The sequence below is a fragment of the Diceros bicornis genome, chromosome 6, assembly GCF_020826845.1.
Source record: "Diceros bicornis minor isolate mBicDic1 chromosome 6, mDicBic1.mat.cur, whole genome shotgun sequence".
Lineage (NCBI taxonomy): Eukaryota > Metazoa > Chordata > Mammalia > Perissodactyla > Rhinocerotidae > Diceros > Diceros bicornis.
Window position 1 is genome coordinate 63,698,510 of NC_080745.1, and position 13,524 is coordinate 63,712,033.

General features: G+C 52.8%; 1 protein-coding gene across 1 annotated transcript in view; it reads right to left on the bottom strand.

Moving 5' to 3' along the window:
- Window positions 1–13,164, bottom strand: part of CRTAC1 (cartilage acidic protein 1) — a 136,116-nt gene extending 122,952 nt beyond the window's left edge. The window contains exon 1 of the mRNA XM_058543701.1: window positions 13,008–13,164. Coding sequence (XP_058399684.1) covers window positions 13,008–13,031 — 24 coding nt within the window. The 5' untranslated portion in view covers window positions 13,032–13,164. The remainder of the gene's footprint in view (window positions 1–13,007) is intronic.
- Between the last annotated feature and the right edge of the window lie 360 nt (window positions 13,165–13,524).

Genomic DNA, 13,524 nt, shown 5'->3' on the forward strand with positions numbered 1-13,524 from the left:
GGCTCAGTTTATCATTATACACTCAAAGTACTAGCTGTCTTCAGCTCAAAGTCAATTTACCACAATTGATAGAGAGTGACAAAGAGGGATTCTGACTGTAATTTTTGCAAAAAAGTGAGAAGAGGGGCCGGGTGGGAACTGGAGGGGGCTCAGGTCAAGGAGACAAGAGATAGCGACCATCAAAGACCAGAGCCTAGAGAAAACGGGGTGTGGGCAGGAATTTGTAGACCACGATGGAGATGCATGCTGTGTTCCCCAAAACCATCCAAATGCCTGGTACTAGTAGGTGCTCAATTAATATTTGTTAAACGAATGAAGGAAGGACTATATCCAAATGATAATGTGAGTCAGTAGAAATTGCTTGCAACTTGCCATACAGTTATTTAAAAACTGTTCTTTCCCTAAAGCAATGTTTCTCAAACTGTAATGTGCTTATGGACCATCTGAAGATCTCGGTAAAATGCAGATTCTGATCGGGTAGGTCTGGGGTGGGGCCTGAGAGTCTGCATTCTAACAAGCTGTCAGGTGGTACCCAGGCTGCTGGTCTGCAGACTTCACTTTTAGTAGCAAAGCTTCAGACCAGTTGTTCTAAACCTAGCTGCCCAAGAGAATCACCTGGGGAGTGTTTAGGACTACGCTGCTGCCCAGGTGACCTCGCCCAGGTTCTGATTTAATTGGTCTGGGGTGGGGCTTGGGCGCTGTAGGCTTTTAGAAGCTCCCCGGATGATGTTAACGGGCAGTCTGGGCTAAGAACCATTGCCCCAGACTCGTGGTCCCCAGACGGGAGTGTAAGCTGCAAACTGATTTGAAGTGAAAAATGTTTCTGCTACCAAAATTTATCACCAGCTTGTTGAAGAATATGAAGAAAATCTATTTAGCTAGAGAGTGTCAAAGGAGAAGGCAGGATATGGAGTTTGGGGAAGAAAGCAGAGCAGGATGGGACTGCCTGAAGCAGAAGGACAGCAGGCACCCGGAGTGACCTCCCATTTCCCACGGCTGGCTCAGGAGACCTCCTGTCACACTGCTGTGAACATCTGAATCTTTTGGGAGAACGTAGGGAAAAGTCAAAAATAGAATTAAAAAGTAGGTTGGAGTGAACTTGTTTGTTTTCTTGAATGCTTGTGCATCAAGCCCCTACTAGGTGTCTGAGCACTGGGAGCAGTACTCACACGCAGGGGTGGCAGTAAGTGTAAGTAAGTAGTGTAAGTGCAGTGGAGGACATCTGGGCAGAGCAGCCCGCAGGAGGCCAGGCTGGACTTCAAAGCAGAGCTTGGGCAGAGGCGCACAGGGCAGAGACCGGTGCTGCCATCAGGAACGTGGGCCGCTCCTGCAGGGGGCGGTGTAGGGTGAGCCAAGATGGTTCTTAACAAGATGGTAGGACTCATGTTTCGGGCAGTAAGAAGAACTGCTTTGTAATAATTATTTCTTAAAAATGCTCCATAAGCAAAATTCTTTAACAATTCTCAGCAGGATGAATAGAGAGAGAGAGAGAGAAAAAAAAAATAAACCGAAGCCAGGAGTCAGGGACCTGGATTTGGATCTTAACCCACCCTAAACCAGCTGGTGACCTTGGGCCTCTTCCGTGATCGTTCTGATCTTCGGCGTCCTCATCTATAACGTGGGAATATGACGGGCCAAAGTTTCAAGGGTTAAGTGAGCTCGTGCAGGCCTGGGGCTGGGGGGGGGCGGGGGGGAGGGACCCACGCTTGTTTCCTTTCCTTTCGCCCAGAAAGTGCTAAGGTTAGACAGTCTTTAGACATTGGCTGTGGGTCACATGCAGCCAAACTCAGTTTTCTGTGGCCTTGGGACTTTGCTGAATTGGGTCTGAAAACTGGTAACCAAGCAACCTAGGTCTCTGCTGGGGGGTCAGGCAGCTGTGGGGAGAGGCTTCCAGGGCAATTTCCAGGGCAAGCTTTTCCTTAGCAGTTATCGAAAGAGCCAAGGACCCCAAGCTCTCACAAAAGCAAGAGCCCCGAAGGCCTCAGATGTTGGCAATTAGCAGGGAGCACAGACCCTTTCCAGACCCCGCAGGAGGGCAGAGGAGTGAGGGAGAGAGGCGGCTGCAGGAGCACTCTGCCCTGTGGGCTGGGCCACCAGATCTACAGGGACCCCTAAAGGAGCGTCTGAATTAAGGCATCTTTGGAGAAGAGCTAACAGAAACTGCCCTGGCTCATTCAACCAGAACGACACTTCCTGTGGACCCTGGATGAGCCTGGCATGGTGCTCAGCAGTGCTGGGGTCACAGGGAGAAAGCTAGTCAACATCTGCAGTACAGGCACCGGGTGCTGTGGAGGGAGCACAGAAAGAGAGAGATTAGCAAGGAGCGCAGAGCTGGGGAATGCTTCCATGGAGGTAGGACTAGGGGAGCTGAATGTCAAAGGATGCTAAGAAGTTAGCTGGACAAGACAGGCAGAAGGAGGAGAGAAAGAAGAGCAGACAGAAAACAGACTCCTCAAAGGTCTGGAGGACCCAGCCGTCACCCCAACCGGCCCTTCTAGCAGTGCCTACTTCCAGGCCCCGCTCCCTGGGCCAGGAGTTAGGAGGAAGCTTCATCGCCCACTCCTCAGGTTTCCATCCAGAGGACCTTCCATTAGACTAGAGCAGGGGTTCTCAACCATGGTGATTTTGCTCCCCGCCCCCCCTCCCCCCCCGGAACATCTGTCAGTGTCTGGAGACATTTTTGATTGTCACAACAAGGGAAGGAGGGTGCTACTGGCATCTAGTGGGTGGAGGCCTGGGATGCTGCCAAACATCCTACAACACACAGGACAGCCCCCACGACAAAGAATTATCCAGCCCAGGACATCAATAGTGCGAGATTGAGAAACCCTGGAGGATTGCAACATTCCAGGCCTCCCTCCTTCCCCTGCTCCCTCCTCCCAGGGGCTGGAGCAGGGACTTGGTCCGTTTGGAAGAACTGGGCAGGGAGAGCCCTTTTGGGACTTGCCTTCCTGCAGAGGCCACTCTCTGCCATGTGCAGAGCTTGGCCAGGCGGGCTCAGCCCCGCCCCCACCCACAGGGAGGACTGCAGTGGGAGGTGTGCGCACATTCGCAGGCCCCACGGACCCCACTCCCAGCCAGGAAGCCTGGCTCTCCAAACAGCTGTATCTGTAACGATGGTGGCATTTTAATCTCCATCCGCCTGAGCCCTGCCTCTCTCCTCCCCCGTCTTTTTCTCTCTCTGGTGGTCCTGAATCTGAGCAGGAAAGTCGGATGCCATTCATTGGGTCCCTTCAAACCCCAACATTCAGACTGGAAATCCGGTGTCCTCTTTGGTTCTTACTTCTTCCCCATTCTTCACAACCACCGGATCGCCGAGTCAATTCCGCTCCGTGAATCTTGCAAAGCTGCCCAGTCTTTCCATGCCTAGCACCTGGGATTTGCCCCTTTATCCTTCATTTGCACAATAGCGATACTTGCTAACTGCTCCCCTCTCTTGCTCTCGGCTCACCCCACTTCCACACGGTTATCAGAGCTCCCTTTCTGAATCTTAGAGCTGATCGTGTCGCTCTTCAGCCTAATTCCTGGGACCGTGTACACAAGGCAAACTTTTTTTTTTTTTTTGCTTGAGGAAGATTGGCCCTGAGCTAACATTTGTGCTGATCTTCTTCTATTTTTTTGTATGTGCGACACCGCCAAGGCATGGTTTTGATGAGTGGTGTAGGTCCGCACCAGGGATCAGAACCCGTGAAACCTGGGCCGCCAAAGCAGAGCACTGAACTTAACCACCACGCCACTGGGCCAGCCCCAAGGCAAACAGATTTTTACTGCAGTTTCATGTAACAAGTACTATTTGAGGAATGGGTAGTAATTATAACACTCACCTACCACCAACCATGTGCCAAGCACTACTCTAACCCTTAACATAGATGGTCTCATTTAATCCTCATAGTAACCTTGTGAGGTAGGCACTAGCCCCATTTTATAGATGAGGAAACTAAGGCACAGAGAGGTTAAGTAACTTGCCCAAGGTTACACAGCTAGTATGTTGTAGAGCCAGGATTTGTGTCTAAGCCAATTGGCTCCAGAATTGGTGTTCTTAGACACTACCCTAAGCAGTTACTCTCACTACGCCAAACTTGTCATAAACCAAGTGAGATGAGAACACAGTGGAAGGAGCATCTGTGCCTGGGGCAGCTGGGGAAGGCCTAACAGAGAGGTGGTGGTGAGCTGGCCAAAGGGACAAGGCAGAGAAAGCGTTCCAGGCTGAGAGGCCCGTGTGTGCACAGTGGACGAGAGGGCTTGTGTAGCACAGTGAAGCTCTGTGTGATTGGAGCACGATGTGGGCAGGACAACTGGTGGGAAGGAGTGTGGCTAAGGAGGCTGGAAAAGACCAGACTGTGGAGGCCTTGGGAGCAACATGAGCCAGAGGGTCCGGGAACAACCTGACTGGAGTGGAGTGTTAGAAAGAACACTGGGGCTGGAAGCAGAGTGGCCAATTAGGAAGCAAATACTGTGGCCCAATTGCGAGAGAATGGTGGAGGCTGCCATTCAGTCATTCACTCATTCATTCATTCAATGTTCTTGTGCATCTACGCTACATCAGGCACTGCTCTGAACACTGGGAAAACAGCTGAAAGCAAAATAAAGCCCCTGCCCGCATGGAGTGCACAGTCTAATGCCTCAGTCATCCATGTTTCTGCACCCCATCCCCATCCTGGTCCTCTGCATTGCCAGCCTGGAAGACAAACGCCTCCCCACCCGCCAGGGGCCACCGTGTCCTATGCATCTTCCCCAGCACCAAGAAAACACAAGGCTTCCTCCTTCTTCCCTCCATCTGGAGAGAGCTCCAGACACTGCCTGCAGCTGCACTTACAGACTTGGTCCTGCTCCAGAGAAAGGCAGATGAAAACTCAGGGGACGCAGGCTAGGAGGTGCCACAGAGACCAGCAGGCTAATGAAATGGTGTTTCTGAAAGTGAGAGGACAAATGGATTCTCCTAGCCTTATGCACGGGGCGCAGCAGGTCGTTGATAAGTATTATTAACTGCTCAGACTTCCTGGTCTGTAAAATGGGAAATGAAGTGTATTAATACGTGTTAGTGTTGAGCACAGTGCCTGGCAGGCAGAGAGTCCGTGTACGGTAGGTAATGGTAACAACACTCATACTGTTGCTCCTGCTAACAGATGTTTGTTGAATGAATGAATGCATCTCAGGAGGTGGAGCCCAGGCCCACTAGGTGCTCCCCTTCCGGGAGTACTTGCCACATGTTGACTGGAACACGCAGGACTGTAAGACTTTGAGGAATAGGCTTGCTTCTGGTACTAATTTGTCTGGGGACCCTAGTGGAGTTCTTTGACTTCAAATGCAGAAGCCCTCAGTTTACTGTAATATACACATTTATTCTTCAAACATTTAGTAGATGTCTATGGGCCAGGCTGGAAATGATGACTAAGGCATGGCTCCTGACCTCAAGGAGCTACAGTCTACCAGGGGTGAGACACAGTTCAGAGTAGCACCAGGTACAAAGTCCAGGTGTGGCCCATAGGAGGAGGGATTACCTAGGGAGGTGGGTGGGAAGGGCAGGCAGGAAAGGCTCTCTGGGGAAGGTGAATGGGGATTCCAAGGGGAGCTGCATTCCAGGTGGCAGAGACCTAGGGGTCAAAGGCATGGAGGTGACACAGAATAGAGTTGTGTCTCTGGAATGCAGTGTGTGGGGTGTGGAGTGGAGGGAGAGAGAAGAGGGGAGGGTGCAGGAGAAGGTGGAGAGGCAGTCTTGGGTGAAGCTGTGTTGGGGCCTGTCGAGCCTGATTTGCCAAGGTAAGGAAGGAGCCTGGAGTCACACCCTGGGGGAGGTTTAGTCGTCTGGCCAAGACATGATCAGACTCGCATTTTAGAATCTGGGCAGCAGTGTGCAGGCAGATAGGCTGTTTTCTGAAAAGTGAGTATCACAGAGGGGTGGACATCCTGGGGCAGTGTGGGGCACCATGACCTCCAAAGTTCCTTTCCAGGCCTAAGAGTCTATGGGTCAGGGTTTTTTCCTAAATCATTTAAAATGCATTAGTTGACCTTGCTATTTAAAAACATCCTCACAGGAATCTTTCTGTGAAGCAATGATTCATTCCCTAGTCTGTCTTCAGTGGAAATCCAGATGATCATCTATTCTATCAGCTTAAAGCAAGGTAAACCCACGCTGAGCTTCCTTGCAGCAGCCAGGTGGGAACAGGGAGGGAAGGGGAGTGAGTACCCAGAGGGTGAGGAGGAAGAGAAACTCCGCCTTGCTCAAGGCTCAGAGCTGGCCACCAGCTCACAGGGTGGGCCCTGCGTGGGCTCCTCACACCCTGCTTCATCAGTGGGACCTCTAGAGGTTTATAGAGCCCTGGTGCCAAGTGCCAGCTCTGGGAAGAAGGAGCCAGAAGGAAAGCTGCCTCAATGACCCAGGCCAGTTTGGAGATCCACTTTAATCCCAACCATCACCACTGCCCCAGAAGGGTCACCTACATTCACTCATTCATTCCTTCACCCGCCGAGCACCCATCAAGCCCTTCCACGTGTCAAGCACTGTGCTTGGTACTGAGTTTGTAGTTGAGAACAAAAGACACAGTGCCTCCACCACATGGCTTGCCAGGCAGCACTTCTCCTTCCTGGGGACTCGTACTCTCCCACCTGCAAAAGCCTCTTTGGATATACATAGCTGCTCCGATGAGAGGTGCATGATTATGATTTCCGCGAAAAAGTCTGTTCTTAGAGACCAGGTGGAAGGGAACATGACATCACTTAGACAACGGAGACAGAAAGGGCCTGTCTGGTCGACTGCTCTGATTACAGGGACTGACCTCCAGAGGCTAGAGGCCCTGCCCCGGGAATGCAGAACATTCATGGAGGAACAGGCATGAGATCTATGTAGTGATCCCCCCACCACAAGAGGAGTCTCAAGCGACTACCTACCTCCAATCCTGAGCGCAAGACCAGGGATGGGCCTTCTATGAGGAACACCCACCGAAGGGCGCTCCCACCAATCCCACAAGAGTTCATCTGCCCATCCAGGGGGGATCGGGCTCCCAGGCCTGTGCCCGCTCCTGAGAGCTGTGTCAGGGTCTGTATAATGTGTTGGGTCCTTAAAGACAGACAGATATCAAAGGAAGGCAGGGATGCTAACGGAGAAATCCCCACTTGGGCGCTGCCCTCCAGGTAGGTGGAGGCTGCTGTTCGGGAGGGAAGTTCCTGTGGGCCCTCCTCTGGTCAACGGGACGCCCTGAGCTCAGCAGTGATTCCCGTGACCTTGTCACTGTACTTGTCGGGTGCAAACGAAGACAACAGTAACTGGAAACAGTGGGAAGGGTCATTTTACACCCTCTGCACTGGAGATTCTTCTGCGGCTAATTAAAGTAATATGTCAAAACGTCCCTTGGAAGAGATCTTTAAGAATATGTCTGTTAAGTAAACAAGGTTTCACTAATTAATGACACGCCTTCCCATCCCCCATTGAAGTTCCTTGTAGAAGTTCCCTGTGCAAAGATGATTGAGAAGGAAAGGGTGGGGAAGTCGCCGCCTCCCCTTCCCGGAGGGACTGGGGACAAATCCAGTCGCTTGTCATTTGCGGAGCTATCAGTTTCTCCTCCGGATGTTGATCAGATTTCCTGGGCTGGAACCAACTTACAGGGCCAGGGTACTGGAATTTTTCCAAGAAGCAAACGCTTTGCTTCTGACGAAGTCAACATGATTTCTTTCAAGGAAAATTATCTTTCTTTTTTTAAGTGTCTAGGGTTTTTGAAGGGCTAATCTTTGGACTTTTCTCTAAAGATAATGATTATGATATACTTATCACTTGCTAAGACCACTCCCCAACACACACACACTCACAAAGAGGCATGGGGATGGGGAAACGATGCGCCCAATATTATACAATGAGTCAGTGGCATAGCCAGAAATAGAACTTTCCAAACTCCCAAATTCTTAATAATAGCAATATTAATAATAGTCTCTTTATATTTTTCTAAGTGTTTTCACAGCTCACATTTAATCTTCACAACAACTTTGGAGGAGTCTGGGTAAGTCAGTCTCAGGAGACAGCAGATCTGAGTTCCAGACCAGCTTTGCCACTCACTTGCTGTGCGACCCAGGCTGGTCTCTTCACCTCTCTGGACCTCGGTGTCCTCAACTGTGAAGTGGGAGAGTTGGATGAGAATACTTCTAAAATCCCTCCCACCTCTGACCTGCTGTGATTCTACACTACAATGCTCTTCTAGTCCGGGGTTTCTCAGCCTTAGCACTATGGACCTTTCAGCCCAGAAGATTCTTTGTCAGGGGCTGTCCCGTGCGTTGTAGGATGTTTAGCTTCATCCCTGGCCTCTAACCACTAGATCCCAGGAGTCCTCCCTACCCCAGCTGTCAAAATAAAAAATCTCCCAACAGGGCCAAATGTTTGGGGGGCAAGGGAAGCCCTCTAGTCACTGCCCAAGGACTTCAATAAGGTCAAGATCACGAGTGGTTCAGTGGAAAAGGGTCTTCCTGTCCCCGTCTCTTCTCCAAACCCTACACGCCTTTCTGCCCACTTTTCAAGTACAACCTCAAGTCCTCTGCTGCTTCTCATTTCTGAAACACCCTAAGTGGTCCAGGGTGTGTTTGGTGTGATAATGAACCAATTGACTTCATACTTCCTCCTAAGGAGAGCTCACAGGTTTGTGCCCCCTAAGAAACCAGCCAGGCTCCCCAGAAATCCCTCGCAGAGCCCAGCTGGCCTGGAAGCCTGTATCTGCAGCCTGCAGGAGGCTCGGAGAGCACGGATTTGTCAGCACTCTTAAATCACTGGGCTCCGAGGAAGGCTTCCCCCAGCACAAAGATCCTTCCTTAGGAATCAATAGCTCAGGGCCTTCCATCACATTCAGAATTACCCTGGGACCTGCAAAATTTCTTTTCCCCAAGCATGGCAGAACCCCAAAATGAAAACCTCAAGGCGGGGGAGGGAAGAAAGCAAGGAGGGAGCCCTGCCAAGAAGGACTTGTCCATCAGCCCAGATGTTGCTGTGAGCAGAGGCTGACGTGCAAACCTGGACACTCGGTCTCATTTGCTGGGAAAAGGAAGACCCAGTGTAGTTCCCAGTGATCCCACAATAATGTCCCCTCCCAACCGAATACCTCTTTACATCTTACCAAGGGCAGAGGCATGTTAAAGACTATCTTCTTTGATCTTCACTATCCTACTCTCATCATACAGCTGCCAGCCTTACCATTTTGCAGAGGAGGAAACTAAGGCATGTAGAGGTTAAGTGATTTGTCCAAAGTCTCTAAAACAGTAAGCGGGGGAGCCAGATTCTAAGCCTGTGCCCTTTCCACTTCACTGGGCTGTCTTCCCAATGAGAGTGGGGTGAGGGTCCACCACCTAGTGGGGCTCAGGAAAGGGGCAACTTCTTGTTTTCTCAGTACCTAATGCCCCTTCTCAAAGTCAATATCCTCTCCCCCATCCCAGCAAAAATCCGGAGATCCTGTGCTATAGCTATATTTTATGTAATTATATTCCTCTGGCCTCATCCAGAACCAGACCAGGTCTTGGGAATGCAGGCACAATTCTTCAGCCAGAGCTGGGAGCTGGTGCAGATCTCGAGCACAGCCTCTCAGCACCCCACTTTAAAGGAGGAGGCTGTTGCTCTCTGATGGTCCACATTATCCTACCACCTCCCTCCTCCCCTGGAAGACGAAGACCCAACCTATCTGTGAGCCTGAAGGAGACAAGGAAACTCAAGCATCTTCCCTGGCAACAAGCATCCCTTGGGTGAGCCTTAGGGACAGAAGAGGATCTGCCTCTAGGAATTCTGGCTTGGCAGCCCTGGTTCCTCCTGAGGGTCGCCGCCAGATCTGCCGAGGCTCCAAGGGGGAACTCCATGCAGTGTGCAAAGGAGCAGGGTGGGGAGAGGAAACAGAGGGGGCAGCCCACAGGCCACTCAGCAAACCTCCCTCCCAGGGTCCAGCTCAGATATCGACAGCGAGACTCACAGAACAGAAAAAGAGCAATGGAAATGGTAATATCTTTCAGGTCATCCAAGAAGCCCTAACACGAGGATTTTGCAAAAATAGAACATCCCAGCACTCTGACCTTGAGCTGGGAGCAGCAAGGATGGGGAAATGGGCAAATACTGGTTGGAAACTCTCCACTTCACGCGGGATCTGCATATTGGAGGTCTCATAGGCAGTGGTGTGACTGCAGGATACAGAGACCTGCCTCCAGCACGCCTTAGCGGAGGAAAGGAAAAGCTCCAGGCCTGGGTTCCAAGGCCTAATGAGACAAGATAATGGAGGAAGGGGAAAGAGTAATTAGGAATTTCTATTACCTGTATGTACAAGAACTTTATCTTCTCATTCTGAATAATAGATTCAAAGGAAACTTCCCCAAATTTACTAAATTTATTAATTTACCAATGTCTAATCAGTCAGCAGTTGTGAGTACCTATGTGCAGAGAACATATGCCCACCTCCGTAGTAAAGAGGAAGCAGGTCATGGGAGTGGAAAGAGCTCTGAGTAGAGGACTGGGAATCCTAGGACCTAGTCCTGTCTCTTCCACCAAACAGCCATGTGACCTTGGCCAAGATGTTTGCCTTTATTGGGCTTCAGTTTTATCACCTGTAAATTAAGTGTGTATGTGAGTGTTGGGGACCGGACAGGATTGGACTAGATGCTCTTCAAGGTTCCTCTCCTCTAGCTCTAATGTCCTTGGACTCTCTGAGCCCTTAATGAGTTCAAGGAACACACCAGCCCCAAGCACAAAGGAATGATCTCAGAGAGCATGGTGGGGCTGAGCACCAGCTCTGTTTCCTGGGGAGGCTGTACTTGCATCTGCCCCATTGCACCCGAGATCACAGGACCACCTGAAGTTCAGGAAGCATGTGGTAAAAGGGTTCCGGTCATGAAGGTGACCGTTGGGGGCTGTTGCCCCAGCTTGCTTAATGCCTTAAGTTATTATGGCCAGTGAAGGGCAAGAAGTGAGAAAGTCAGTGGTCCTGAGCTGGGTGCCTTTGGCGCCCCCTACTGGACACCAAGGAGCCTGCTCCACCTTGAGGCTTCCATCGCTGTGCAGGCGGCAAGGAAGATGGAGAACAGGAGACTGTCACAAGCTAACAGGACTGCCTTGGAGGTCGGTGGTCCTCTCTCTGTAAAAGTCTACATTTCACTCCCTAGAATGACACAGGCCACTGGTCCGCACATTCACAGGGGCACTCCTGTGCAGCGATAGGGCGTCTTAACCAAACATCAAGGTGCCAAGCAATAAACATCAGAGTTCAGAATACCAGATGCAGCCCAGATGGAGAGAAGGGAAGAAAGAGCAACAAGCAGGTATTTCATTGCACAAATCCCCAATGGAGAGAAGGTCTTGGGAAATGCAGCAGAAAAATGTTGACCGCAGGCAGAGGATGAAGCTGGGTTTGGGGGTATGGATTGATAGCCCCCACAAAAGATCTCCGGGCTGAAGCAGATACCCTAGGAGTTCAAAACATCCACCCATGTTCAGAGATGGGGTATAGGTGAAGGATAAGCCCCAAATGAGAAGCTGCAGAGCAGATAACCACCACCCCGCCTTCGACCTTCTGCAGAGTCCATTAGTACCAACTGGAAACCAGAATATTTTAATTGTGGTCCACTGTGCCAGCATCAAGACCCTAAACTCCCTTCGTTGCCTCTTAAATTGACTTTAGGACCTGCCTGCTGCCAAAGAATGTTCTTAATCAAGTCAGAGGCAGAAAAAACGCTTCCTCAAGGGCCATATTGGAACAACCGCCATGTTCCCACTTTTCCATCGTCCATCTCCTCTTCTTCATGGCTGAGAGTGAGGGACAGTATGACTCTCTGAATTCACTCTAATTCAGTCTTGGGAATCTCCAGCTCCAAGTCATCAGGGTCAAAAAAGCTCCCATCAATAGCGTTTCTCTTCCCATATGAGTTCTCCCCTAATTCAAGACAGCACTACAGAGCTGGCCCCTATTCCTGGAATCCTCTTCCCTTCCTTTCCACCTGGCTTCACTTGGGAAGTCTTGCACACATCCCAGAAGAGACCTCAAGTGTGACTCAAGAATGTGTCCTGCCTGGAGAGCTGAAGCGCCTCCTGGGATGCACAGAAGCCACACCAGGTGCACACCCCACTACCCCCAGCAGCAATATTCATTAGTCATTCCCGAAGGAAGGGGAGTGCCCCCCTTCCAAACCCAGGAGCATTTCCCAGTCTTTCTGGGAGGCTCCCATCCAGGCTGGGATGACTTTGGATTCTTGAGTTGGTTTCTGCAGAAACTGGACTAACCAGGGCTCGCAACTACTACACTGGGAAGGAGCACGCTGCATTGCTAGGTATGTCCCCAAGCCCGGCCTGCTGCCCCATCAAGGCCTCCGTGTGTCCCCATGGGGCCAAGGAGGACCCCTGGTTCCCTCGGAATGCCTGAAGCTGGCTTGTCTGCGACAAGCTGAAAGGGAAGAGACCACACCTTGGTCCAGCAAAGGCAGCTGGCAGCTACGCCGCGCGGGGCTGGCTCCCGGAGCTCTCTGCCACCTAGTGCTGTGCCCGGGAGCTTGGCTTCCCCGGGGAAGAAGCGCCAGCTCCCCGGGGCTCTTCCCCATCCTGCAAACGTAGGCACCCGGCCGAGGCCAGCAGCTTCCCCGGCCCGGGGCGGACCTGAGCCTGCCTGGCTGAGCGACTTCTCAATACCCCCGGCACATCCCTCTTCTCCTGCTCCGCCCCCTCCCAGACCCGGTGCCCCCTCCCCAAACAGCTGACCTCCAGCGCGCCCCAACACCTTCCCTGCCACTGTGCGGGCTGTCGCCCCCACACCTCCGCTCCCACCTCTCCTGCACGTTCGGACCCGCGCCCGCCTCGCCCCCAGCCGGTAGGAAAAGCTCTACGCGCCAGTCGAGTCCTGCGCCTCTTGGCAAGTTGGAAGCCAAGCCGCCGCCGCCGCCTTCGCGGTCTCCGTCTTCCCTGGTTCCCGGGCGGCATCCCCGTCACTCCTGTGCTTGGATCGGGAGGGGCGCGTAAGGCGGGAGAAACTTTCTCCGCCTAAGGGGGGGGCACCGGAGCGGGTACTCACGCCGGGGTCAGCGCTCGGAGCCATCCTCGGGCTCTCTCAGCCCCACCGCCTAGGGGCGTCGGAGCGCGGGCGCTCGCTGCCGCCTCTGCCGCCGCCGCCGCCTTCCAGCTCCAGCCCCGGTCCCGGGCTGGCCTCGAGCCTCCCGCCCCGACGCCGCTCGCTGGCTTTATACAACTCCACTCGAGCGCGCCCCAGCTTATGTAAAGGCTGGCGGAGACCCGCAGCCAATGGCGCGGCGGCTGGAGCTCGGGGCCCGGGGGTGGGGGGCGCCCGCGCGGCCAATCGTGGCCCGGGGAGCCCGGGGAGGCGAGTGGGGGGAGGGGGCGCCTCCCCGCGCTGATTTAGGAGCCGGGATTGCGGTGGCAGCAGCCGGCAGCCGGCAGCCGGGCCGGCGCGGCGCGTAGGGCGCTGGGGTGGGCGGCGGCGAGGGCGGGCGCCCCCAGCGCCCCGCCGCTGCGTCGCGTAACCTTCAGGAGGCGGCGGGGCCTAGCGAGGGGGGCGAGGGCGCCTGGCGGGG